This window comes from Phyllostomus hastatus, unplaced genomic scaffold, assembly GCF_019186645.2.
Source record: "Phyllostomus hastatus isolate PE091 unplaced genomic scaffold, TTU_PhHast_1.1 phas_scaffold_182, whole genome shotgun sequence".
In the NCBI taxonomy this organism is placed as follows: domain Eukaryota; kingdom Metazoa; phylum Chordata; class Mammalia; order Chiroptera; family Phyllostomidae; genus Phyllostomus; species Phyllostomus hastatus.
Genome location: NW_025334013.1, coordinates 21739227 through 21765290, shown reverse-complemented (window position 1 = coordinate 21765290; position 26064 = coordinate 21739227). Strand labels below are relative to the sequence as shown.

Genomic DNA, 26064 nt, shown 5'->3' with positions numbered 1-26064 from the left:
GTTTGGGAAGGGCACCCGAAGGAATATTCCGGAGGACCTGGGTGAGAGGCAGAAACAACCGAAGTCAGCGAGGATGGGGCCTAGAAATCAGATCCAGGTAGAGGTCTGGCCCCATGGGGACAATTTGGTATTTTAATGGCAGGATCTGTTGGGGGCAGCAATCTGTCATCAGCAGACATGAGTATCTGGGGGTGAGGGAAGGTATCTGGTGCACGGCCAAGTCAACAGAAAACTGAGGTGACAGGTGACTGGTGATCTTGGGGCCGGGGTCATGCTTTTGGTGGTCAGTCCATTTCCAGGGACCCAGCCAGTGCTGGAACTGTGTATGTGGGGAAGAGGGGTGCAGTGTAGAGGTTGGAATGAACAGGAGACAGCTGAAGGGAGGGGCGCAGCAAGGACCAAGTGGGAGGTCAAGGCTTAATCTAGGTAGACTGAGTTTAGGTCAGATCTAATGGAGGTGCTGTCCAATAGAAACAGAGTATAGGTCACACATATAATTTTTAAAGAACTCTTAATTGTGAAATAATTATAGATTCACAGAAAGTTGCAAGGGCAGTATAGAGAGGTTCCATGCCCTCTTCCTAATTTCTCCCAATGGTTACACCTGATGTCACTAGGGTCCAATATCAAAACCAGGAAATTGATGTTGTTGCAATATGTGTGTGTGTGTCCATGTCATTTTATCATTGGTGTGGATTCACATCACTACCACTGCCAGCAAGATACAGAACTGTGCCATCACCACCAAGGTCTCTCTGGTGCCCCTCCTTTGTAGTCACCCCACTTCCCTTCCTTCCACCATGCCTAACCCCTGGCAACCATGAATCTACATTCCATCTCTTTAATGTCATCATTTCAAAACTGTTATACAAAGGGGATCATCTGGTATGGCCTTCTTTTGAGATGAGCTTTTTCCACTCAGCATAATGCCCCTGCGATCCATCCAAGTTGGTACGTGTGTCAGTCGCCCATTCCTCTTTATTGCTGAGTACTATTCCATGGTCTGGATATACCACAGTTTGTTTAGTCACTCACCTATTATAGGACCTAGTGGCCAATCTAGTTTTTGACTATTACAAAAAGTAAGAAAGCCTGCTATGAACAACCATGTCCAGGCTTTTGTGTGGATGTGAGTTTTCATTTCTTTGGGATAAATGACCAGGAGTGTGATGGTGGAGTTGTATTGTTGGTATATATGTAGACTTTTTTTTTTAAGAGACTGCCTATTTTCCCGAGTGTCTGTGCCATTGCATACTCCATTGGCAACGTGTGCGAGATCCAGTTGCCCCACAGTGTGGCCAGCGCTCGGTGCTGTCATTGGGTTCATTCGGTCTCTGCTAACAACATACAGGAATGCCTCGTCCTGGGCTTACTTTGCGTTGCCCTAATGGCTTGTGACGTTGAGTGTTTTTCAGGCACTTATTTGCCAACCTTCTATCGTTAGTAAAATGTCTCTTGTTGTCTTTTGCCGATTTTCTAATTGGATTGTTGGATCCTTTCCTCATCATCAATCTTAGGGGAAAAGTATAGTTTTTCACCATTAATTGCAGGATTAGCTATAGGATTTTTGTAGATGCTCTTTATCAAGTTGAAGAAGTTTCTATTCTTAGTTTTCTGAAAGCCTTTGTTACATTATAAGAATTTTATTTATTTATCTTATTTTATTTTATTTTTATTTAATCTTTATTGTATATTTTCATTACCATTTAGCCCCCTTTCACCCCCTCCGCCTAGCAATCACCACATTGTTGGGGAGACAGACAGACAGACACTGATTTGTTTCATTTACTTACATGCTCATTGGCTGAGTCTTGCAGGTGCCCCACCCAAGGATCACACCCACAATCTTGGCACACGGGGACAAGACTTCAACCCACTTCATCCCTGAGCTACGCAGCCAGGGATGAAAAAAAATTTTTTTTTAATCATGAGAGACTATTGAATTTTGTCAAGCACTTTTTCTACATCAATTGATGTGGTCATGTGATTTCTTTTTACTCTTGCCCTGTTAATATGGTGGATTACATTGGTTGATTTTGAAATAACAAGCCAGCCTCGCATCCTCAGAATAATTCCCACTTGGCCATAGTGTATGTTTTTATATATTGATAAATACTCATCGCTGATATTTTGTCGAAGATGTTTGTGCTTATATGTATGTAGGATACTGGTCTTCAGTTTTCTTGTACAGTCTTTGGTTTTGGTGTCAGGGTAAGAGCGATCCCACAGAAAGCATTTGGGAAGTGTCCCTGCTCTGTTTTCTGAAGAGATCATGTAGAATTGGTGTTAATTCTTTTTTGGTAGAATTTGGGAGAATTCTCTAGTGAAACCATCTGGGCCTGTGTATTTTGGGGGGTGGGAGGGAGGATGTTTTAAATTACTGATTCAATTACCTTAATAGTTTCAGCACCACTCAAATGATCTGTTTCCCATTGGGAAAATGGCGATGGTTTGTGTTCATGAAACTGGTCAGTCTCATCTAAGTTGTCGAATGTATGTGTGTAACTGTTACTATTTCTTTATCACCTTTCTGATAATCGCAGGGTCTGTTTTCCCTAACCCTGGAGATCTGCCAGTCCGACAGGTGAAAACTGAGTCTTGGGGATTCCGTTTCCATCCTTTTATACTGATTAGCTGGATCATCTTTCTGTCATCATTTGTACCTTTGCCCTTTCCCCCCTTACCTATGTATCTTTTTTGTATTGACTGGAAAGTATTCTTTATAGATTATGAATACTAACTCTCTTCCCGTCATATATAATACATAATCTTCCCAGTTTGCTTTTTTCTTTTTATTTTTTTACAGTTTCTTTTGATCCCCAAACATGCTCTTAATTTTCATGTAACAAAATCAATATTTTCCTGTAAAGCCTCTGGGATTTCATGCCGTATTAATTAGTACTCAGTCAATTTCAAGAGATAGAACCCAAATCAAACTAGCTTGAACAAAAAAAAAGGAAGGAAGGAAGGAAGGAAAGAAGGAAGGAAGGAAAGAAAAGGAAAGGAAAGGAAAGGAAAAGAAAAAAGAAAAGAAAAGAAAAGAAAAGAAAAGAAAAGAAAAGAAAAAAAGAAAAGAAAAAAGAAAAGAGAAAAGAAAAGAGTGTTGGCTCGTGTACCTGGGGACTGTAGATAGACACTGATCTCTGCACGGCTGAGTCAAGCATCTCAACAGCACATTGTTGGTCCCTGTGTCTCCCCTCTTTTCACCGTCCTGTTTTGCTTACATCTGTGTGGGGTATCATTTTTTACTAAAGAGTATATAGGCTCTGCCATGATAGAAAGGCTGCTGGCAGCCCCAACCTTTCATGCTAATGATTTAGAATCCAAAAATAAGACTCTCAGAACCTGTAAGTTGTATCCCGTGGAAGGACTCAGAATGATCCTGCTTGGGTGACGTGCCCTCTTCCCTCTGTTTCACGGCTTGAGCCAGTCCGTGAAGGTGAGTGATGGGCCACGATTGGCCGCTTCCCCAGTTCTGTGGCTCGTGAGCAGGTGGGTTCCTGCCAGAACCCCGGGCAACAAACAGCTTCCCAGGAGAACGATCGGCAGGGAGCACCAAAGCAGTCCTCTAAATATGTCGCCCTTAGAAAGACCTTCTCTAGTGTAAGATGATTAAAAAATTGTTTGTTCCCTTCCAATAGGTATGATTTCACTATTTTCAATATAGATTTTGCCTCATGTGAGAAAGTGAGGGAGACAAAGAAAGACAGAGACAGGGAAGGGGTGAGAACATGGGGTGAGGTAGGGGTGCTTGGCTATGTGTTTTTACACCTGCAGAGAAGATGACCTTGAAACTTACTGGGTCACCCGTTTCATAGTTTGATCCCTTTTTCTTCCCTTTTCCTTGAGTTTATTCTGCATTAACATGAGTCCTATAAGATGAGGATGGTGGGAAGGGCAAGGACTTATCTAGCACAGGGCTTTTCACAGTGGGCATTAACAAATAACTGATTTAACTTGTCCGAACCCAATACTCATGCTCTCCAGGGGACATCTGGGCACCCAGATATGGTATAGCAATGGGGGTATGGAGAGGGGACCATGAACACCACAGATTCCCAAACTACTTAAAAATGGGGGTAAAGGTAAAACTTGATTTCCCTCCCAGAGCCCTGAAGGGGGTGAGGGGAGGTAGGATAGGAAATGCAGGACACAGGTGGACAGGAGACTGCTACCTGTTTACCACCTGTGTGTACAACCTGGTCACCTGTGGGGGTCAGCACGTGTGGGCACCCAGCCATGGATAGCCTCTTTCCTAAAACATGTTCCCAAGTGTTCATGGCAAGCTTTGTGATTTTATCTCTTTAACATTAGGAGAATCTTTTAAAAATGATTCTCTTGTGCTAAAAAAAAATCTCAGGTTCAAAAATTCCTTCCATTTCACCCACTTTTTTCCCCTCACTGAACTTGCAGGGGGAAAAATTAAGCATTTTAAGTTGAAAAGCAAGTACAGTATGATCCCATTTGTATGAAATAATTTTTCTGACTGTGATCCCATCTATTGATCCTTCCATCTCTTTGTCTGCCAGCTGTCAAGGATGATTATTTCTAGATTGCACTGGGTTTTTATATTTTGCTTTCATCCTTTAAAAAATAATAAGCACTTATCATTTCCACAAAAGCAGTAGACTTATTCCTTTTAAAGAATAAAATGTATGTTAAGAAGTATCCACAGTCTGCTACTTAGAGTGAGAAATATCTTTCTCAATACATGACTAAATATTGTCTATTGGCAATCATCAGTTGAGCATTTGTGGGGAAAGCTACCCAGAGCCTCAGTGGCTCTCAGTCAGAAAGGGAGAAGACAGGTAGAATACAGCGAAAGAGGAGAAAAAAGAAGAGGCGCACACAAGGGAGGCCTCCAGCTCAAGGACAGCCCATGGCTTCAGGGGAGTAGCTCCCCATGTTTCTGGAACAGAAGACCCCTCATTTCCATCACAACTTGGTCGGTGAACACCTTCCATTTGACTGGTGTGAGGCTTCTTTTATATTCCTCCCCATGCCTAGATGAGCGTTGTGCATCCAGCAGGCACTCAATAAGTGCTTAACAGATGAGCAGTTCCCCAGGCGGGTCATTCTCCCTAAACTGCACCTCTTTGTCTTTCAGGCTCACAGGCTTTCAGCTGCCAGCCACCATCGTCAGTGCGGCCACCACCCTCTCTCTGCATCTCGTCAGTGACTACGCAGTCAGCGCGCAGGGCTTCCACGCCACCTATGAAGGTAGGCGCCCCCCTGCCCTGGCCACAGGGGTCTGACCTGGGGCGTTGTACTGGCCACAGGCAGGGCTGTGATGCTCTCGGCTGCAGGGACAGGCTGCTGCAGGTTCAGAGCTGGGGCCCGGCCTGAGCAGGCTGGTTATCGACCAGTAACTCAGTTACTTGTGAATTGCCTGCGATGCATTTCCAGGAAGCTGAGAATTGAAATCAGAGCTCAGCTGCAATAGTTTGTCCTGAGGGCCTGGTAACATCTACTTCTCCGTACCCTTAACTGGGTTTCGTTGTGTTTTTATTTTTCTAATTCTGTTTTCTAGTGGGCTTACTTGTATAAGGTACCTCAGCTTGGTTTTGGAAATAAGAGCAATATAAACCCTAAGTAAAAGAAGTAACATAAGTCACTGAAAAAACTTTCTGCTCACTATAGTGACTGCAAAGAGTCAGTTTTATATCATTCAGAGAAGAACAATTACTACTTTTTCCTTAAGAGTGTGGATTAGGGTTTTTTGTTTTGAGTTACGCAAATGATTTCCACTTCTCTCAGCCTGTTTAAATATGGTGTTAGCATTCAAATTAACACTAATATCTTCGGATTATACACTATTATTATTATTATTAATTTTATTATGTTCAGAAGGTGGTACTTCTGGATCTCTGTCATTTCCCTGGGAAATTTACATCTCATTAATAGGCAATTACGCTGCTCTTGGCTAATACCCACACTGCTATTTTGTGTTGAGATCATTAATAGACATATTTTAAGACTGTTAATGATAATTAATAACAGTAATGACACAATATCCTACTAAAGCATGCCAGTTATTCTAAAGCTTTCTTTCTCTTGCCTCCGAGAACTTAAAAAATAAGTGATGCCGGGACGCTCTCCGTCTGGGGAACACCCCCACACCTTTCCCTCCCCAACCCTCCTCCTGGTGTAAACATTCCTTTCTCTCTCCTAAGCTCCAAGGCCCTTCGGCTGCTGTAACTTGTTTCCTGAGCCTGCGCAGCCTAGCTGGCTCACCTCTACTACCTCTGTAACTTTCTAAATAAACATTCTCTTAAATTTGAGAAAAAAATAAATGACACTTTCTTGAAGAGCATCTATATTCTGTAGCAATATACGACGAGGTCTGTCCGGAAAAAGTCCAGCCATTGTTAATATAATGAGAATGGTTGGTGTGGCATCTGTGTAACCTGGCAGCCAAGGAGAGTGGACTGGAATGTGCATGTGTGAACAATGATGACTTCACTGTGCTAGTCAGTGGGGGTGGTGGATGCTGGTGAGTGAGCATGTGCACTGTGTGGCCGTCACATGCAAAATGACTGAGCAAGTCAAGCAACGAATCTGCATCAAATTTCACATTAAGCTTGAACATTCCTTTGTGGAAACTATTTGGAAGATTCAGAAAGCTTCCAGGGACCATGCAGCGAGTGCAGTGCAAATAAAAGTGTGGCTTCAAAGATGGTTGAGAATCTCTTGAAAGTGATCCATGTTCTGGAAGGCCAGCAACAAGCAGAACACCTGAGAATGCTGAACATGTACAGGTGCAATCAGCAAAAACGTGTGAGGTCTCAAGGTGCCTACTTTGAAGGGGACTGAGGCATCATTGTCTTTTTTTAAAGATTTTATTGACTTATTTTTAGAGAGAGGGGAAGGGAAGGAGAAAGAGAGGGAGAGAAATACTAATGTGTGGTTGCCTCTCATGCGCCCTCCTACTAGGGACCTGACCTGGCCCGCAACCCAGGCATGGGCTCTGACTGGGAATCGAACCACTGACTCTTTGGTTCACAGGCCAGCACTCAATCCACTGAGCTACACCAGCCAGGGCAAGACATCATTGTCTTATGTACAATGTTTCTTGTATCTTGTACCTTCTTCAATAAACGCCTCTCTTTTTTCATAGCGCATGGCTGGATACTTTCCGGACAGACCTAATAGAAAAGGATTACACTTTTGTCTCGTCTTCATTTGCACCAGAAGAGGGCAAAGCCTACCTTCTTGGCAAACCCACCCTCTGCAGTGTGTGGGACACGGCTTGATGCTTTAACCTGGGCAGTGGAAGGACTCTGAGGAGGCCTGAGTTATTTTTAACTAAAGGTTCCTGAGAAGGCTCCAGAGAAAGGCCCCACTGCCTTTCACTGAGGGCTCCTGACATCATCCCAGGCACCTGTAACTGAGGGCTCCTGGAAAAACCTACCTGTCTTTAAAGTGAGGTCTTCTGAGAAAGCCCAATTTCTTTTGCAAAAACAATCCATTGCTCCCAATATCAAGCCTGTGATCTTGGTCCTCCTGGTTACATCTTTCCCCTGAACCTTTGGCCTTGAACCCAAACTAATTCTCTCCAAGGTGGAGCTACCACTTCCTTACTAAGGGAGTCCTCTCCAGAAGCTCCTAACGGCCTGTCTGACCATGAGCAATGGCCCATGCGTCGGCCTTGGGGAGGCTGGCTGTGCTGGGGGGTGGCTGGGACAGTGAGTCAGTGGCACCAGAGTCGGCACCTGCAGAGACCCCGCGTGCTGACACACAGGGGGACGCAGCCGGGCCCTCGTGGTGTCTGCCTTCAGCATTCCTCGTAGGTACTTATCTGAGGTCTGGACTCTGATGAGGCTTAACAAAAATGTGTCCTACCCATCGCCGACCACACTGTGCCCTCTGGGGAACAGTGCCAACACTTCTCTAGCAAGCAGAGCAGATCTGGGGGTATACTCATAGAGCCCTTCTCAGTTGGAGGTTCTAGCCTGCAGTTCATGGGCAGGGTCTACCTTTGGACATCAAAGGTCTACAGACCCCTGGTAAACAGAGACACAATTCCGAAGATATAAGGATGTATGTATTTTTTCCCTAAGAAGGCTCTCGAACAGGGATCAACAAACTAGACCTCCCACTGCCCCCCTCCCCCCACACAGGGCTTCATCCAGCCCCTGGCTCATTTTTGTAAATAAACTTTTATTAGAACACAGACAAGCCCATTTGTTGACATATTGTCTATGACTGTTTGCAACGCACTACAACTTCAGCATTGAGTTATTGCCACAGACACCATATGGCCTGCAGAATCTGAAGTATGTACTCTCTGGCCCTTTACTGACCCCTCATCTGGAGCTGTGTGATGCAACACAGTAGCCATTAACCACACGAGACTAGTTACATTTAAATTAATCGAAGTCAAATAAAATGTAAAATTCTGTTTCTCGGTCATACCAGCTTCATATCTTGTTCAGTAGCTACACGTGGCTGCAGCTACCATATTAGCACAGATGGGGAACGTTTCTGTCATTACAGAACGTTCTCCTGGACAGAGCTGAGCCAGAGCTTCCGCCAGATTCATAAACGCTCTGAGATTCAAACAAGGTTACATAACACTAGGACAAAGTAGAAGCTGATGGTTCCTATCACCTTCCTCCCACCTGCCTGGCCCAGCAGAGGCAGCCCAGCTGTGAGAATATTCAGCGTTCCGCAGCAGGACCCAAGGCAGAAGTGGGGGCTTCCCCTACCTCAGCCACATTTTGGGGTCAGGTCTCTAAGTCATCGGCCCTAAGCTGACCAAGCCTTGTGGGCAAGGCCCAGAGAAACCCAGGGCTGGTGGACTGGTGCAAACAGGTTGCCATAGCTGAGTAAGCCCCTATGCAGTCACCCAGGCAGGGTTTCTGCCGACTCCGCAGTCTGCGTGGCTGCTGTCTTTGTGCTGATGGGCAGACTGGGTCACAGATGTCTGCTGACACCAGAGTCCAGTGCAGAGGAGTCAAGGCTGGGGTTAACACTAAGCCCCGTGAATCTGACTTAGGGCCACACCATGGGTCAATTTGTGCATCGGGAAAAGTGTGAGTTGCACGGACTTTTGGAATACCCGCAGCAGAGGGGCAAGGAGGGAAGGTGGGAGGAAGCAGGAGAGGCAGCCACTGCTGGGAATATAGCACGTGGTACCTCACCCACAGTGGGGACCTGGGCCCTCTCCATCTTGGCCCTTACCAGCAAGATGCCGGATAATCCCATATTTGGGGATTTACTGATAAACGTTAGCTTCTTGAGCTGATAACTGACTGACTGACCTTGGGCAGAGTTTTAAAAACAATCTGGGCCTTAATGTGGACGTACAGGCAGATCCAGTGGTCAAAGGGACTGTGAAGAGTTGGCTCTCAGGGAAGGAGGCCAGCCCCGCCCTCCATCGCAGGGTTCACCTTATTCACTTGTGCGGAACAGCAGAAACTAAACAGACAGGTAGGCAGGCAGGCAGGCTCCACAGAAGGGGCCCCCTGCTGGCCAGAGGATCCTCAGTTCAGGACCCTCCTTAGAGTCTGTTCAGGAAGTCACTGTACCCATTCAGAATGACACCAGGCCTTGCTGTCTGTGGTGTCATTTTGGCGCCATGCCCCACCCGGTCAACATCGCTGACCCTCCTCTATCAAAGTGAATTTGATCCTCCTCCAGCTTCTTGGGAGAGTGAAAAGTGCAGATAAGGGACTGAAAGGCCGCTGGGGATTTTGGAGAAAGGTGAAGTCAGGTGAAGAGTGTCAGCTCACAGCTGCTGCTTCCGGGAGAAGATCAGAAAGGCCGGTTGTGGAACACTGAGACAGCGGGAGCTGCCCGATTTGTAATCCCCGGGGCTCAAGAGCCTGGGCTGCAGCCCTGGACAAGGGGCTCAGCTTGTACTAAGCACTGACAGTATGCCAGGCACTTCACGCACATTATCTCATTTGATCCCCACGACAGTAGTGGACAGACACCGCTATCTCCTTCTCACAGATGCCCCAGCTGGGACTCAGGAGTTCTGCTGTTCAGCGTTAGTTAAGGCTACTTGGTGGCCAGGAGTGGCTTTTCGGGCACTAAATACCACATTCTTCTCTTACACTGCTCCTCTTACTAAACTCCTGGCGTACGTCAGAGACTGGTGAGTCCATTTCACAGGCCAGTAAACTGGAGCTGAGTGAGAGGCCGGGGAAGGACACCGGATGGCGTGGGTCATCCCAGGGAGGCAGGGAGGGGTGTGTCCCACAACTTCCCAGTTAGGGTTGCTGGATAAAATGCAGGGTGCCCAGTGCAATTTTAAATTTTTCAAATTTTTAAAATTTGATTTTTTAAAAAATGTGAGTAATATCCCAAATATGTGTTGGGACAGACTTATATACTAAAAAATAATCTATTGTTTATTTGAAATTTAAATTTAACAGATGATTCTGTACTTTTGTTTGTTAGGTCTGGTAACCACAGTCTCAGCACTGAGGCGCCCTCAGCCCACTCACCCCCTCCTCCTGACTCCCAGATCTGCCCCTGTCCCGCTTCGCCCAGCTGGGGCTGCCGGCCACTGCAGAGGGCTTGGCCACACACCTCCGCCACTCCAGGGAATGCACACCTAGATGGCTCTGTGCCGACACACGCCCATGTGCGCATAGGCTCAGATCCTCGTGCACTTGGTGTCATGCTGTGCATGCAGTTCCGTAATCCAGTTAATGAGGCCACTGTTCTTCTGCGTTAATAACAGTAGTCCTGCTTTGTCCTCCCTAATGACGACCAGGGAGGGAGCCTTGTGGTTTGCATATACCACAATTATTTAGCCAGTCATCTTCGGTGGACATTTAGGTGAAGAATATCCTTGTATGTACAACTTAAACCCTCATCTAATTATCTTATTGGAATACAATCTTGGGAGTGCAGTTGCTGGGTCAAAGACTGCACACATTTTGTGTTGTGATACATAATTCCAGTGTCTTTTGAAAGGTTGTGCTGATGCACACGCCCCCCAGCGGCGCTGGAGAGGGCCCATTTCCCCCACTTGACCTACCTTGCATGTTGGTGAGTTTCAAATCAGTTTCATTGATTAAAGTGGGTGAAAAACGCAGCCTCATCTGTGGTTATAATTTGCATGTCTTTGATGATAGAGAAGGTTGAGCACCTGTCATCACTTACAGGCCATTTGTAGATCCTTCTGCAAATTGTCTGTCCCTATCTCAGCCTGCTTTTCTTCGGGGGGAGGGGGGTGTTAGGATGTTTGTCTTATCTTTTTTGTGACTAGGTTTGCATATGAAGGATATTACTGTTTTGAGTTTCCTTTTGACGGGCAGCAGTTTTAATTTTCGTGCCAGTAATTTAAAATTTTTTCATTTGTCTTTTATAATCTACCTTTGGTGTCATGCTTGAAAGGCCTTTTCTATGCCAAGATCAGATAAATATTCATTGAAATGTTCATTTTATTATTTCAGAGTTTTATTGTTCCATTTCACACTTAAATCCCTTTGGGACTGTGTGCATCCAGGTTTCCGTGAGTGTCTTTCCGTCTCTGACTCCCTAACACTCGCTGTGTGTCCTTCCTTCTCTCTCTCTGAGTATGGCGGAGCCTCTTCCCGACTTGCCCTTCTCACGTCTCTCCCTGAGGTTTCGAGTCTTTCTGCTGTTTGGACAGGATTCCTCCCACCTTCTCCCCTAGGCTTCCCCTCCTCCACACACAACTCGCAATGATCGTATGGTATGTTTCTGTCTATTCCAGACTGATCAGCAGGTAAACACGAATTATAAGAAGATCAGACAATCCTGAATAGATTAAGAGCCTCTGCAGGTTTCTAAGGCCTGATCCTTGTTGCACCGTTGCATTCGAGCAGCATTAATCTTGAGCAGGCACTCTGACACTGTCGTGCCAGGAGAACCCGTCTCTGAGTGCTGGGCCTCAGTCACTCAGAACTGTGTAATCGCCTAGATCTAAAAACAGGTGTTTCTGTTGAGCTAAGTCTGTCATCTTGGCATCCAACTACCAGAATACAGGAGGCTTCCTTAAATATCAGACCTGTTCTAGTTCACATAGAATCTAGAAGGATGGAGAATCTTATTTTTGCAAACTCCCTGGTAACCTTAAGGGGAGAGGTGGCAGAATGCAATGATCAGGACCTCAGGGTCTGGGTTCCAACATATCTGGAATGAAATCCCATCTCTGCCACGCACATGGTGTGTGCTACTGGGGAAGTTATTTTATGTCTCTGAGCCCTGGCCTCCACCTGTGTAAAATCAGGGTGAGCATAATGCTTCATAGAGTTGTTGTGACGATCAAGGAAGAGAACACACAGGTCACATGATGTGCGAGTTCAGGGTCTGGCAAATTGTCAGAGATCTGTAGATGTCAGCTAGTTAATAAAGTCACCCTCATCCTGACCTTACTTGACTGAGCTTCTTTAGGAGATGGAAGGAAAGATCTATCAAGTCCCTAGGTCACGACCCCAGCCCCACTGCCGGCCCCCGGCTCCTGAGTCTGCATAAAATCCTCACCCCAGTTGTTCACGGTGTGTCCCATCTTACCAACAGACTGTGGCTTCATGGAGGAAGGACCAGAGGATTCTCCATATTCATGAGCCCCAGCACTGCCTGATGGGGATGAGGTCTCAGGCCTTGTCACCTGGTGGATTGGAGCTGATGAGGTCAAGGCCAGACCCTTAGTCTTATCACGGCCTCTTTTCTTTGTATTACAGAGATGTTGGCATTAGAGCTAAAGGTGCTAGTAACACGTTCAGTAGGCCACAGGCTTTGTCTTTCTGGACAGAGACGGAGACACACACACCCACACAAACACATGGACGCAGCACTTTTTGTATTGTTTTCGTATAATTCAGATGCTCCGAAGCCCACCCACGATCCCCTAGTCCATCTGAGAACCCGAGCCCAGAGAGGCTGACATCACACATAGAGTTCATGGTGAAGATTCTTTCATTCATGAAGCTAATGTTTGCTGAGCACGTACTGTGTGCCTCCCTGATTTTTCATCCCGGTCTCATTGTCACAGCCACAATCTGTCCTCTCTGTCCCTATCCTCCCACATTTCCGAGGAGTAACAGAACAGGGAAGGAAGAAGTAGGGCTGGATTCAGTGTCACTTCTGAAAAAACACCTTGGGGTGCTGCTACTGCTGCAAGGTCAGTAATGTCACCTCTGCATAAAGACCGCAGCATGGCGAAACAGGGCCAGACAGACATATCTGTGAGGGACAGACGGACGAAAATGGAGCTCCCCGTTATTGCTCTGCTGGGAGAGGCAGTGGGAGCAGGCTTCAGGACAGAGTGTGCTTTCCTGGCTGTTGCAGGTGGGAGTGGGGTTGGAGGTGATCGTGCAACTGCGCACACAGGGAAAGTGGGGTTCAGAAATGGACCCCTTCTGACTTATTCCATCCCATAATTAGACCTGCTGATTCCCCTCTTCCAGTCTCAGCCTCAGATAATTTCCTCGTTCTAAAAGAGTTCCCCAATTCTAGGGCATTATGCAGACATCTCAAAATTGGGCTAATGGAAGCTATTCGACTATATATACACTGAATATGCAATTTGCACCATTCAGGCCACTGCAGGCCAGAACAGCGGGCCTGGCAGGACCTCCTCGAGGGCGGGAGGCAGTGAACGTCCTTTTCCTCTGCCCAGGAGGGGTGGCGTGTGCTTCCTGAGTGAATTTGTTCCATTTCCAATGGCTCTGCCTTGGGAGTTGGAGAATATTCCTCTTAATCAGTACTGTGGAGTAGCAAATTAATACACAGAGATGTGACATTTGAGACAAATTGGGCAGCACTTCTCAATAAGTGGGGAATCAGGATGAATTTCATATCACGTCTTTAACAATCCCACAAACAGTTCATCATGCATAGTGATATTTTCCCCTTTGGGGAAGGGTATTAGCATACCTTGAAGATGATATCATACCAAACTCTGGGGCCCTGAACCTGCGCACATCAGGGCGACAAAAGACATAACAATGATGGGGAAGGAACATTTTCAGGTTGCTGGATTACCTATAGGTAAGGTGTACCTTTTCTTCTCTGTTCCTGTTCGTTCATTCACTCATTTGTTCATTCATTCATTCATTCAACAAATATATACTGCGCACCTGCTCTACGCCAGGTCCCAACACAGACTTTGAGGAATATGAACGAGTAAGAAGTGGCACCTGACTTCAGGGAGTCTGAGACCTAAAAGGGTTGGACAGGAGTAAGAACAGGGGAGCAGGGGTCAGAGAGAGCTGGGTTCAAACCCTGGCTAGCTCTGGGAACTGGGCAAGTCTCTCAGCCTCCCTGAGCTGATTTTTTTACAAAAGAGAAACGGTAACTCCCACTTCAATGAGCTGTAATGAGGACTCAAAGAGTTAACTCATGGGAAACGCCTGGCCAGAGTCTCTATTCAATAAATACCCCTTCCTCAACCACAAGGAGAAAGTTGCCCTGCCTCGTTGGGTCTCTGCAGATTGAGTCTGAGCTCTGCCATGTCCCTGCTATGCGAGCTTGGACAAGGTGCGGAACCTGTCAGCTTCCTCCTGGGGAAAATAGAATAACCCTCTCCTCCTTTTAAGAGGGGTGTGAGCATTAGTGATAGGGTACAGAAAGCACCTGGCATTACATTTGGTACATAGTAGGCACTCAGTAAAAGGAAGCTATTATAGCAGGGCCTGATATATTTTGTGGGAGTGAAAAGAAACTCTTTTCCATGACAAAATCTTTGGTCAAGACTTGTGGCTCTCCAACAGCCGGAAAAGTCACCTGTTCTGTTTTGTTATCTTTCACCATGGTGCCTTAGTCCAGGGCCAGGCACACAGTGGCACACAGCAGGGACACTGCCAATAGTAGCTAGTGCTGGCCTCCCCTAACCTGGATACCTGCTCGCTCATACTGGGCATTTGGGCAAATTCGCACAAATGGGCACTCTGAGGGGACACAGCCCTGTGAGCACATGGCTTTGTGGTTGGAGCATGGCTGGGTTTTCGTTCTCATCGTCCCTGGGCACAGGCATCCCTTTGCTGTCCTCAACCTGAACAACGATCCACGGAGGCCTTGGTCCAGAGCCTTCCTCTTAGCAGTCAACAAAAGATTCAGAGAATCGTTTGATGCTAGGTACAAGGATGTTGGAGAGCATTCACTTAAAACCCTCTGATCGCCTTTAGGATGGAGTATAAACTCCTTCCCTGGCCACCAAGCCCTGGGCATCGGCCCTACCTCTACCCCTCCCTCCTACAGCCACACTGGACTTTGTCCAGTCTCCAGACCGCACTCTGGGTCCCCACTCATTCCTTAGACACTCTGAGTCCCCTCTCCTGAAGCACCCCCCACCTCTCCATGCTTCCTCTTTTTCCCTTCCCAGTCTCAAACTAAATCCAGGCACCTGCCCTCGTTCACGGCCCTCGCTTTATGTTCTGTTAGAGCTCCCTGCACGTCTCCTTCCCTCGCGAGCATCCCTTGTATATTTCCTGTCCCCCGTGTTCCTTCCCGACTCAGGTGTGTGGTTCTGGACAGCGGGAGCGCACTGACACACCGAGATTACGAGCTCAGGGCCTGGAGGGAGCATTGACTCCCAGGCCGGCTGGTTACTTGCCAGTGTTAGACTTTGAGCAGGTCACTTAACCACCTTTGACCTCCCCTGTCAGAGGAGGACAGTAATACCAACAATCTCTACTCTGTGGGATTATCACTGGGAACGCATAAGGTGGCACGTGTCAGGGGTTCCTAGCAGTGCCTGGTATGGAATAAATGTCAAAAAGCAGCTGTTTGGGCTCTAGCCCAGGATCTGACACATGGTAGATGCTCCGTAAATAATGGTTCAATAAGTGAGTGGATAAGCCATCCTCTCCCCCAGTGTGAAAGACCCAGACGAGGACAGAGATCAGCTCACGGTTCCTGGAACCATATCCTCATTGACTCTCAGATGCCCTCAGTTGCAAGATGTACCATTTTATTTGATGTGCCACGAAGAAAGAAAAAAATGCTGCCAATTAAAGTATGACCTGCCATCGATTGTAGGACACATCCTAATTTCAGAAATATGAAGATACGGAAAAATGTGCACCCTGGAACCAGTGAAATATGGCAACTGCTTGATTGCTTTTGACCACTCGTCAGCCTCATTCGGGCTGGGCCCATCCATCTGACCTCTGCTCGGACCCTGGGCTCTCCGACTGTCCGGGCTCCTTTCCAGCATTCATGGGGTAGCTCATGCCGGCCACGTGATCACCTCTTAATTTATTCTTTCAGCTCCAAGTCTCATTAGTTCTCAATTTTCTGCATTGAACTCTGTTTAACACCTATTAGCACAGGTCTTCATCTGATAAATGTTCTTTTCATGGGAGGCAGCGGGATGCCCAGTCCTGACCCTCCCTTCCGCTTCTGTGACGGAGGCAGGGGAGTGCACAGAACCCAAACATGGCTTACTTGGGACCACTGCCACCCACTCCCAGCCCCTCCCACACAACGGCCCCCAAGGCACAGGGAACACCATTGGGTGGGGACCGGAATATGATTCCTCCCATTTGGATGGGGGTGTGTGGGAGGATCAGGTTTAACCACTGCTCTGGCGGTGGCTGTGGCTGGACACCCTACTGCCTCCCTCCTGTGGACATGGTAACCCACCGTCTTCAGCCCTGGAGGTTCAGGGGACATGCCTCTCTTCTTGGGGTGACTTTTATCTCCCACAATATGAGCTGAGCATCAGCAGGGAGGAAAATGCTTCCAAATAGAAATATCAGATCGAATATTCCAGTACCCCCTCTTCCCACTGATAATTTGGGGGTGACTAACCAGTGTTTTGGATGATTCTTTCCAGCCCTTCCCTTCATTAATGTGGATGATTGAGGGCTGAAGCCATTGACATTTCATTTTAACAGCGGGAGAGAAAAGCACTTACTGCCCTAGGTGGGAGATCCTGATTTGGAGATCTGGCGGAGGACAGATGACGTCTCTATCCTTCCCCTGCAGGTGATCTCATTAAACAACCAGAGTTGTTCTGCAGCCCCGTGTCCTCATAGAAACCACAGGACCCTAAGCCCAGGGCCTGTGAGGTGAGGAAAGCAAAGGAGCCAGCCCCTGTTGAGCACCTCTGGCATGCCCAGCAGTGTGCTCAGAGCTTTGCAGACACCAACACATCCCTGCCCCCTGAGAAGGTGTCAGGATCCCCATTTTACAGATAAGGAAGTCAAGGCTCAGGGAGGTCACCTGCCGAGGTTCCATGGCACCTGAGGGTCATGCACAGTGTGAAAGTCTGTTTCCAAAGCCCACCTCTCTCCACTCTGTGCTGCTTCTCAAAATAAATCCTACACGCACTTCTTTAAGCCCCAACCCCCACCTTTCCTGACTCCACAGAAAGGGAGGGGCATGGAGAGTCAGGTGGGTCCCGGGCACAGGCCCTGGGGCACCTCCCAGGGCCCGCCGTCCCCAGCCCAGCCTTGCTGAGGATGTCCTTGCTGCCTGAGTCCCTGTCTTGTGGACAATGGTTTCGCTTCTCTGCTGTTCAACCAACGCTTCCTTCCAGCTTTTTCTTCCAGCCCCTACGTCAGGGCCTTTATCCAGCCATATTTCAGGAGTAACACAGATTGGGCCTGGGAATGAATTAAATTCCCAGGACTTAGGTCTTGTGAAGTGGAGGGCATTGGAGGAACGGGGATCCTAAGCACATTTCAGCCTCAGGGTCTCTGTACGTGCTGTTTCCTTTGCCTGCACTGCCCTGCCCTGCCCTGCCCTGGCAGCCCCCACAGCTGTCTCCCTCATTTTGTTCACGTCTCTGCTCAAACATCCCCTTATCAGAGAGGCCTTTGCTGACCTCGTTATATAAAAGAGCCCCCACCCGCTCACTCCCTCTCATCCCCTGACACATAGTATGATTATTGCTCATTTGTTTATCGTCCATCCCCCTCCACCCCCACCAGGGCATGAGCCTCCTGGGAGCAGGGCCTTTTTTTTTCTTTTTGCATTGTTATTGTTGTTCTTTGGTGAATCCTTGGTTCTTAGAATAGGTCCTGGCATGTGTTAGGTGCTCAATAAGTATTTGGTGAACAAATGAAATCGAGGGCCAGGAAACAGAATGAGTGTACATATCTGCATGTCTGCAGGAAATCCTGCAGGTGGAAGGTGGAGGATGAGAAGGGGGAAGAGCAGGAGCAGAGCTGGAGGAGGGCCAAGGGGCCAGCCTCAGTCAGGGCTGGGAGGCCGTGGGAAGGAGTTTGGGCTTTATTTGCAGAGAGAAGCCACCACCAAACGGTCTTAGGCAGGGAAGTGACACAGTGAGATTTGTGCTTTAGAAATGGTGAGGAGGGCAGGGGGCAGCCTAGAGGCCAGGGGGTCAGTTTCGGGAGGGAACTGTTGCCCAGGCCGGAATGTTCCAGGACCTTCGCCAGCACCAGGGAAGGCGCAAGGACAAGGGGAGACCTAGCCTGGGGCTCACGCCACACGGCCCACATCCCCTGTGGATGGGTTGCTAAGCTGCTGGCACAGAAGGGATGCCCTACATACATGTGGGGCAGCTTGGCTTTTCCAGTGGCTGAAACGAAAATTTTCATGTCGTTGTCTCTTCTGCAGACATTCATGGTATGACTGTAACTGATTGGAAGCTCACCTTAAGAGTTCCGAGGAACCGGTGAGTGTTCCAGTGCCGGGGTGTCCAGCTGTGAGTGATGGGGATGAAGCCCTAGAGATCACACTTGGACATTTTGCAGGGGGCTCAAGAGTAAATATGTTGGACAGTGATTGTAAGGATGGTAGCGAAAGCTGATGTTGCTTCAGGTCTTACCAGATGCCAGATGCTCTTCATAGTGCTTCACATTTCAACATGCAGTCCTCACCTCAATCCTGCTAAGCAGGCACTGCTACGATCCCCATTTTACTGATGAGGTACAGAGGGGTTAAGTAACTCGCTTGAGGTCACACAGCTAGTAAAAGGGTTTGAACCCAGGTGGTTTGAACTAAGCTACAAGAAGAGAATAAAACAACTTCACACAGCCAGGACTACTGAACCCAAATAAAACATTCCACTGTAATAGAGAGCAATGCCTAGCTTTGTTTTTTAAAGACTAACAGAAGGAAAAGATGCACTAATCTGATTAGATTCAAATGTAAAAGTTGTGCACAAGAAAAACCATCTAGAATGGAAAGAAGAACTGACTGCTGAATGCTTTTATGCCTGATACGGCAGAAAGGGTTAATCTCTGTATTCAGCAAAGAGCCCGCAGAAGGTAGTAAGAAGGGTACCCCGAGTTCGCACCGGAGGAAACAGGGTCAGCATGTAAACACACAGGAAAGCCATTCCGCCTCGCTGGTAATCAGAGCAGTGTCAGTTAAAACAAGGAAAGGACACTTTACCCCTGGTGAATCAGCTGGGAGAGCCCGGGCGGGGCGTGGGGGGGGGGGGTGAGGGGGCGGGGCAGTCCGTGGGAGTGCTGGGGCACGTGCAGGGAAACGGCACCGGCGCACGCTTCTGGCGGCATGCAAAGGGGTCCCTCGGGACTCCAACTTGATAACATGTATTCAGAGTCATAAAATGCTCGTGTCATTTGACCCAGTTATTCCCATCCTGGGAATATAATTCACCAGCGGGGAAAGTTACAGCATGAAAGTGTTGATTTCAGCATTATTTACAGTGATGAAAAATTGCAAACTGTAAAAATGTCCAACAATAGGGGAATGACTAGGAAAATTACGGTACATCGACCTAATGGATTTATGCAACCTTTTAAAATTATAAAAGCATTATTTAGTAATACAGGAGCATGTTTATGATATTTTCAGTAAAAAATGCAGAATGCAAAATTGCGTCCCCATATTTATGACAACCATGTAAAGTAGGTTTTACAGGGACAAGGACTGCATAGAAATAAAAAAGGCAACAGTTCATGCAAGGTGTCAGTGAGATTGTGTGGGATTGAAGTTTCTCTCCATTCCTGCCCTAGTGTTGATTGTTTGATAAAGAACTAATAGGAGAAAATCTGAAATCAAAGAGTTAACCAAGGTCAACACAGTGAAATCCTGGCTTATATGAAAACTACAGAGAGGTGTCAGCTTACTGTCAGCCAAAGGTCAGATGGCTCTATTAATAGAAGTATAGACTCCAGCTCTTGGGAGGTAGGTGCACTCAGAGGAAGGGAACCCACGTAACAGAGCAGTCATCGGTAGCAAGGTGTTTTTGAGGGCCATGTATTGTGTCTCCAGCATAAGATGTAGAACAGAGTAGGTGTTTGGGATAAAGCATGAGAGAAGTAATAATCTCACAAAGAACAGTTCAAAAGAAGGGCTGGAAGTAACTTGAGGATTTGTCGCAAAGACAACAAATAAATAAATGTTCTGTATTGCTCCGGAAAGCAGAATGACGTCCAGTGGGTAGATGTGAGACGCAGGTGGGTTTTAACCAAGAATCAAGAAGAAACTTTGCATGGTGTTAACTATCACGTGACAAAGTAGGCTGCCTCCTGAGGCAGAGGGCTCCCCCTCTCGGGAGGGGCTCGAGCAAGGGTCTGATTGGTCAGCCTCAGCCACTGGTGCCACTGGCGTACTGCTCACAGTGGTGTATGTGCTGGATCTCATCCATGGACCGTCCATCGGTTGTAAGATGCACCCTTATTTGATGTGCTGCAGAGAAAGAAAAACCACTGCCAGTTAAATTAGGACACCTTCCTGATGGTAGGGCTCATCTCAGTTTCTGAGCTATTTAAATGTTCAATGTGAAAAAAAAGTCAGTGAAATAAAATATATAGCCTGGGGAGGGGTACATGATGTGTTTTGAATGCGCAAATTTATAGGGTAAACGTGGTACATTTTTCCATCTTAATACAGTTACAGTATGAAAACAAATACACAACTAGAGGGGGAGAGGGAGAGAGAGAGGCGCAAATGGGCACTTTTTAAAAGACAGAGCGGGAACCCTCAGAGACAGGTCCTGCCGGTGGCCACCATGCGAGCCTGAGCCTGTAGACCCCGCATGCACGCAAGCAGGCCTCTTTTTCTGCTGAGGATGTCTTGAGTGTGAGAAGATGGGCCGAACTGGATGGGGGAGGGATTCCGTAAGTGCCTTCTAAAATTCATGACAATTCTCAGTTGCTAATTCAATGGCTCTGTGATTCGGTAACTTACTTCTTTAAATCAGTAACCCCCCATTCATTAATTTGATTAACTTTGATCCTAAAGAGTTTTTCTGATCTCTAGTATTGGCCTAAGCCCTGACTATCAAGCTTTTGTTAACACTGTGATGGGCCATGGCTACTTCCTAGCCTCCCACCCCCGTCTCAGAGCTCTCTTCCTACTCACTTTCAGCCCCTTAGTGACCCAAACAGGAAGCTGGGAAGGGTCTGAGAAGGTATGGTAGCCTCACCTGGGACATCAGCCTCCCTCAGGCACAGGTAAGCCTGGACTCAGTGCCCACAGAGCCCCCCCTCATGCCTCTCACCTAGCTAGACTCTCACCCACTTTTGGCAGCAAGTAGGGGAACAGGAAGCAGCCAAGACAGGCACATGAACTTGTATTTTGGAACCAAATGGTCCTTGAGTTAATCTGCCATTCGCTACATGTTATCTGGAGAATACACTGTACTATTTCTGCACCTCAGTCTTCTCAACTGTGAAATGGAATTGGGGCCTGGGCACAATGAGATAACAGCAATGCTCACTCATGGCCATGCCCGATGGGACTGAGTGTGCTTCCTCCTCCAAGATCCTTCTTGCGCTGGGACCACAGGAGACTCTTCTCAAGCTTCCATGTCTATCTCAAATGGAGGGTGGCCTGTGACATGCCCTTCCTTTCTTGGGAAATAACATCTTGAAGGCTCTGTGCTTGCAGCTTCACCTCACAAGCCGGGCAGAGTGTCTCTTCCCAGTGCCACACACCAGCTGTCTGGGAGGCAGCACATGGACCGGCTGGCTTCTGGGAAGGCTTTTTGGGACACAGAGTATATTCCTAGGTTTCTCGCTGTCCAATCAAGCACAACAGGAGAAAATGTCCTAAACATGGCAAGGCTCATGAGAACCTAGTTTTTTGTTCAGCCATCTAGTCATCCTTCCATTCATCCATCCATCCATAAACATGTCTTGAAAACCTACTCTGAACAAGGCTGGGGAAAACACAATGATCCTGATACTGTCCTTGACCTTGGATGGTCATGATCTAGCTGGGAAGACAGATGAGAAATCCAGTAGCTATGATGCAGTGTGATAACCGCTGGAGAGGTAAAGGCATGGGGCATGGTTTGGTCACTTGCTTAGGCTCAAGGACTAGAGCTTCCTGGGTGAACTTTGGGGCTCCCACCACCATCTACTGTGGAATCTCCAGGTGAGTCAGCAGCACCCCCTGTGCCTCCAAAGGTGAGAGTTTGCTGGGCACATTGGAAGGGCAGAGATGAGCCAGTGTGGTTGGAGTAGTGAGTGATGGGAGGGTAGTAGGAGGTAATAAAACCAGAGAGAGGAAAAGAGACGACCAAGTCAGATGCAGCCTTTACATTACAGAAAGACGTGGCTTTGGCTCTGAGTGCGGTGGAATCTGAGCAGAGGGTGGCCTGACCTGATCTTCCTTGAAGCAGCTGCTATGCCCGTGCTGATAGTAAAGTGGGGCCAGGCAGGAGCAGAGAGCCTGGCCAGGAGTGTACTGCAGTGATGCAGGTGAGCGATGAGGAGGCTCAGACCATCAGACCAGGGAGTAGCTGTGGAGGGGCTGAGCAATGGATCTGTTCCAGGTAGATTTGGAAGCTGGAGGCAACAGAATCAGCAGACAGATTGGATGTGCAGCGTTAGGGGGAAGTCAAGGGTAGTTCCAAGGATGGAAAACTAGCAGCATGGAGCTGCCATTAGCTGAGATGGGAAAGCCCCTGGGGGGAGCAGGCTTGGGAAGGGGGTTCAGAGAGCCAGAGTCATTTGGGACTGTTAGGTGTGAGGTGCCTCCCAGGCACCAGGAGAACCTGGTGGGGAGGCAGTTGCATGAAGAACTTAGAAGAGATGACTTTGAACGGGAGGAGACATAGAAAAGAAATTCGTTTTACTTGCAAAATCTGCATTCAGAGAAGGCCCTTCACCCTTTTTTGCAGGCGTGCCTTTGGGGATCAGTCATGCCTGTTTCCCAGTTCTTGCAGCAGCTGTAGTTTCGGTTCCTGCCAGAGGTCTAGGAGAAGGCAGGTCAGCCTGCAAGGACAGCGCCAGCCCCGGTAGAAGAAATTGGTCCCTGCCCCAGGGGCTTACCAGCTCCCTTCCTGTCTTCCTGAAGCAGGAGCTCAGGAAATGCTGGCCGAGCAGAGAGATGTAAAGTTTCAGGAAAGTGGGAGAGCTGGTGGACTCTGCCCAAGGTCCTAAGAGAGCAAAAGAAGGCCCGTGTTGCTGAGAAGACATCCCTCTGAGCAGCGAGGCAAGGGGCATGTGTGTGGGTGCTGTGAGGCTGGGGGCAGCAAAGGCGGGGGATCGCCTGCAGCACAGGGAGCAGAAGCTCATCTCTGCCTGGCAGGCCCCTACTGCTTGGGGAGCTAGGGATTGAAAAATGCACAGCGGGCATAGCAGTGAGTGGTAAGACTTGAAAGGAAACCCATGATGTCTGCTTTAGCAATGAACAAAATAAATGCCCTTACGGATCTTATATTCTAGCATATGGAGTGGATGACAGACACACTAAATGAGTAAAATACACAGTATATAGATATTAATGAGTGCAAAGCAAACTAAAAGGCAGAGAAAGGGAATAGGCTGGGTTCGGGGTACGGAGGCTACAATTTTAGATTGGATAGCCGGGGAAGCCTCCTTGAGAAGGTGATGGTTGCATGAAGCCCTGAAGGAGGTAAAGGAGTGAGCCAAGAGGACATCTGGGGAAAGACTGTCCCAGGCAGCAGGAATAGCACGTGCAAAGGCCCTGAGGTGGGCTGACATGTTCAGGGAACAATGGGGAGTCAGGATGGCTGGAGGAGAGAAGTGGGGGTGCCATGAATAGGAGGCAGCGTCAGAGAGGCCACCGGGCCAGGTGGCATAGGCCCTGACAGGCTGTTTTACAACGAGATGGGAACTTTGGAGCATCCAGCCTACGTCCCCTGTTTCTCAGATAAGGAAGCGGACCCCAGCCAGGCAAAGGCCCACTGTTAGCGGCTGACCTGGTTCTAACACTCAGGTCCCCGACCTCCAGATTATTCTCCCTTTTCACTCAACTCATTTAGTCTTTCAGAAAATGTTACAGACAGTTCACTCACTATTAGAAATAAAAAGTAAAACTGGTGGAAAGGCCCAGAGAACTAGAGTGGAGAAAGAATGGACTCTTAGGAGAAGGTGTTCATAGGCAATCCTTTCATTTTTTTATCTTGATGAAAGCATTTGGAACATCCCCTCTCGCACCCCAGAGCAGCGGAAACTGGGACTTCTAACGCCCCGTTCACTAAGCTGATTTCGGGACTTCAGCCAGTTTTGACATTGGTCCTCTTCTCCCACCTTTACATCTAGGAGTTCTGACACAGGGTTGTTAGACCAGGGCTCGGCCTCCAGCAGGGAAAGAGGCGAAGCGTGCGGTAATTTGATCGGATATGGCTGGCACGGTGCAAGGCGGCGGGGGTCCACTGGCGACTGAAAGTAGCCTTTGCCAGAGACCTCCTGGAGCTCCCGGCCCAGCTGGGGGACAGGCTGGCAGTCATGGCACAGTGACCAGGGCTAGCACTGATAGCTAATGCTAATAGAATGGGATTAATACTAATGGCGGCCATGGCTCCTTCACCCAGAACGTGGTCGGGAAGGTTAAAGAGAAGGAACGTGTGGAAGAGGGTGGTGGAAGGAAGCGGCTGCGCACGGCTGTGGCGCTCAGACCTCACCTGTGCCCTCTGGGAGTGGGCGCCGCTGACTGATGGATGCAGAGAACAGGCTGCACGTTCCAGAATTTTGACAGGGTTTTGCGTGCTTTAGAAAGCATAACTCTATGTTGGTTTCAGTGAGTTCTCGAGGTTTTCTCAAAGAGTCAAAGGATTTATACTCCATCTGTGCTTGACAGCCAGACGTGCAGATGCGCCTCTCTTTCTCAAGACCACACGTCTTCCTTTTACGGATTGTAAGAGCATTGCATGCTCATGGGAGAAAATGGGCAAAATGCACGAAAGCACAAAGAAAATTCCAATCAACTGTGATCCAACCCTCTAGAAATGACCGCAGTTAATATCTTGGTATTTATCCTTCCAGACATCATGCGTGTGTGTGTGTGTGCGCGCGCATAAACTTGGAATGATGTATAACAGTACTTATATTGCTATAATTATTTAACCAGTCCCCTGTGTTTTGTTTCCACCCTTCCCCTATGATAGATAATACTGCAATGAAAAATTCCTGTACATAAATCACTGGGTGCATCCGATTATTTCTTTAGAATAAATCTATAAGGGCACGGCCATTTCGAAGACTTTTGGTGGGTGGTTTCATATTGCTTTGCAGAAAGATTTATATTCTTGCCAGCATTGTATACCCATCTTCTCATACCCTCCCAACACTGAATATTAACATTATTAAATAATGCTTTACCAATTTGACAGGGAAAAGATGGTTTACCAACAGGGGTCAGAGGAAGCCAATCCCGAGGGGTTGCCTGTATCCCAGCAACTGTAGGAATCAGAGCGGAGCTTGTTTCTAAGAAGCTTGTCCCATGGTCAGTGCCCAGGCCTGACCCCCATTCAGTGCAGCCCGGTGAGTGCCTCTCTGTGCTCATCTCAGAGTGGGGCACTCCCAGGAGGCTGAGGTCGGGAGAGCATGTCAGGTCGGGCAGACCAGTCCCTTGCATTTCATCTGGGTTGTACTTCTGAGCTCAGAGGCTAGGGCCCTCTTTTGAGCTCCAATTGTACTCCAGAGTGCTCTGTTATTCTTGTGGCCTTTCTCTTTACAGATTAGATGCAGACCTTCTGGAGGCAGTGAGCTAGCGGAATGTTCTAGTGTCCATACTTGAGCCAACCTGGCCAGCCGGCTCCCTGGAGGGTGCTCACTCCCCTCCTCATCAGTGCTTTCCTACTATTCCTTATTTGACAGGGGGCTTCCACTCTGTCAAACCCGGAGCAGTGCCCTGCTCTCCCTAGGAATCATGTCTCCATCCTGCATGCGACTGGAAGCCCATGGGAGAAGAAGAAGGAGAGAGCATAAACTTCCTGAGCGGGTG

The 26064-nt window shown here is 47.9% G+C and overlaps 1 protein-coding gene across 2 annotated transcripts in view; it reads left to right on the top strand.

The window, feature by feature from the left end:
* Positions 1 to 26064, top strand: part of CSMD2 (CUB and Sushi multiple domains 2) — a 550409-nt gene that overhangs the window by 95709 nt on the left and 428636 nt on the right. For both annotated transcript variants that reach the window (XM_045858971.1, XM_045858969.1), the window contains exon 3: positions 5108 to 5220. In XM_045858971.1, the coding sequence (XP_045714927.1) occupies positions 5108 to 5220 (113 nt within the window). The remainder of the gene's footprint in view (positions 1 to 5107; positions 5221 to 26064) is intronic.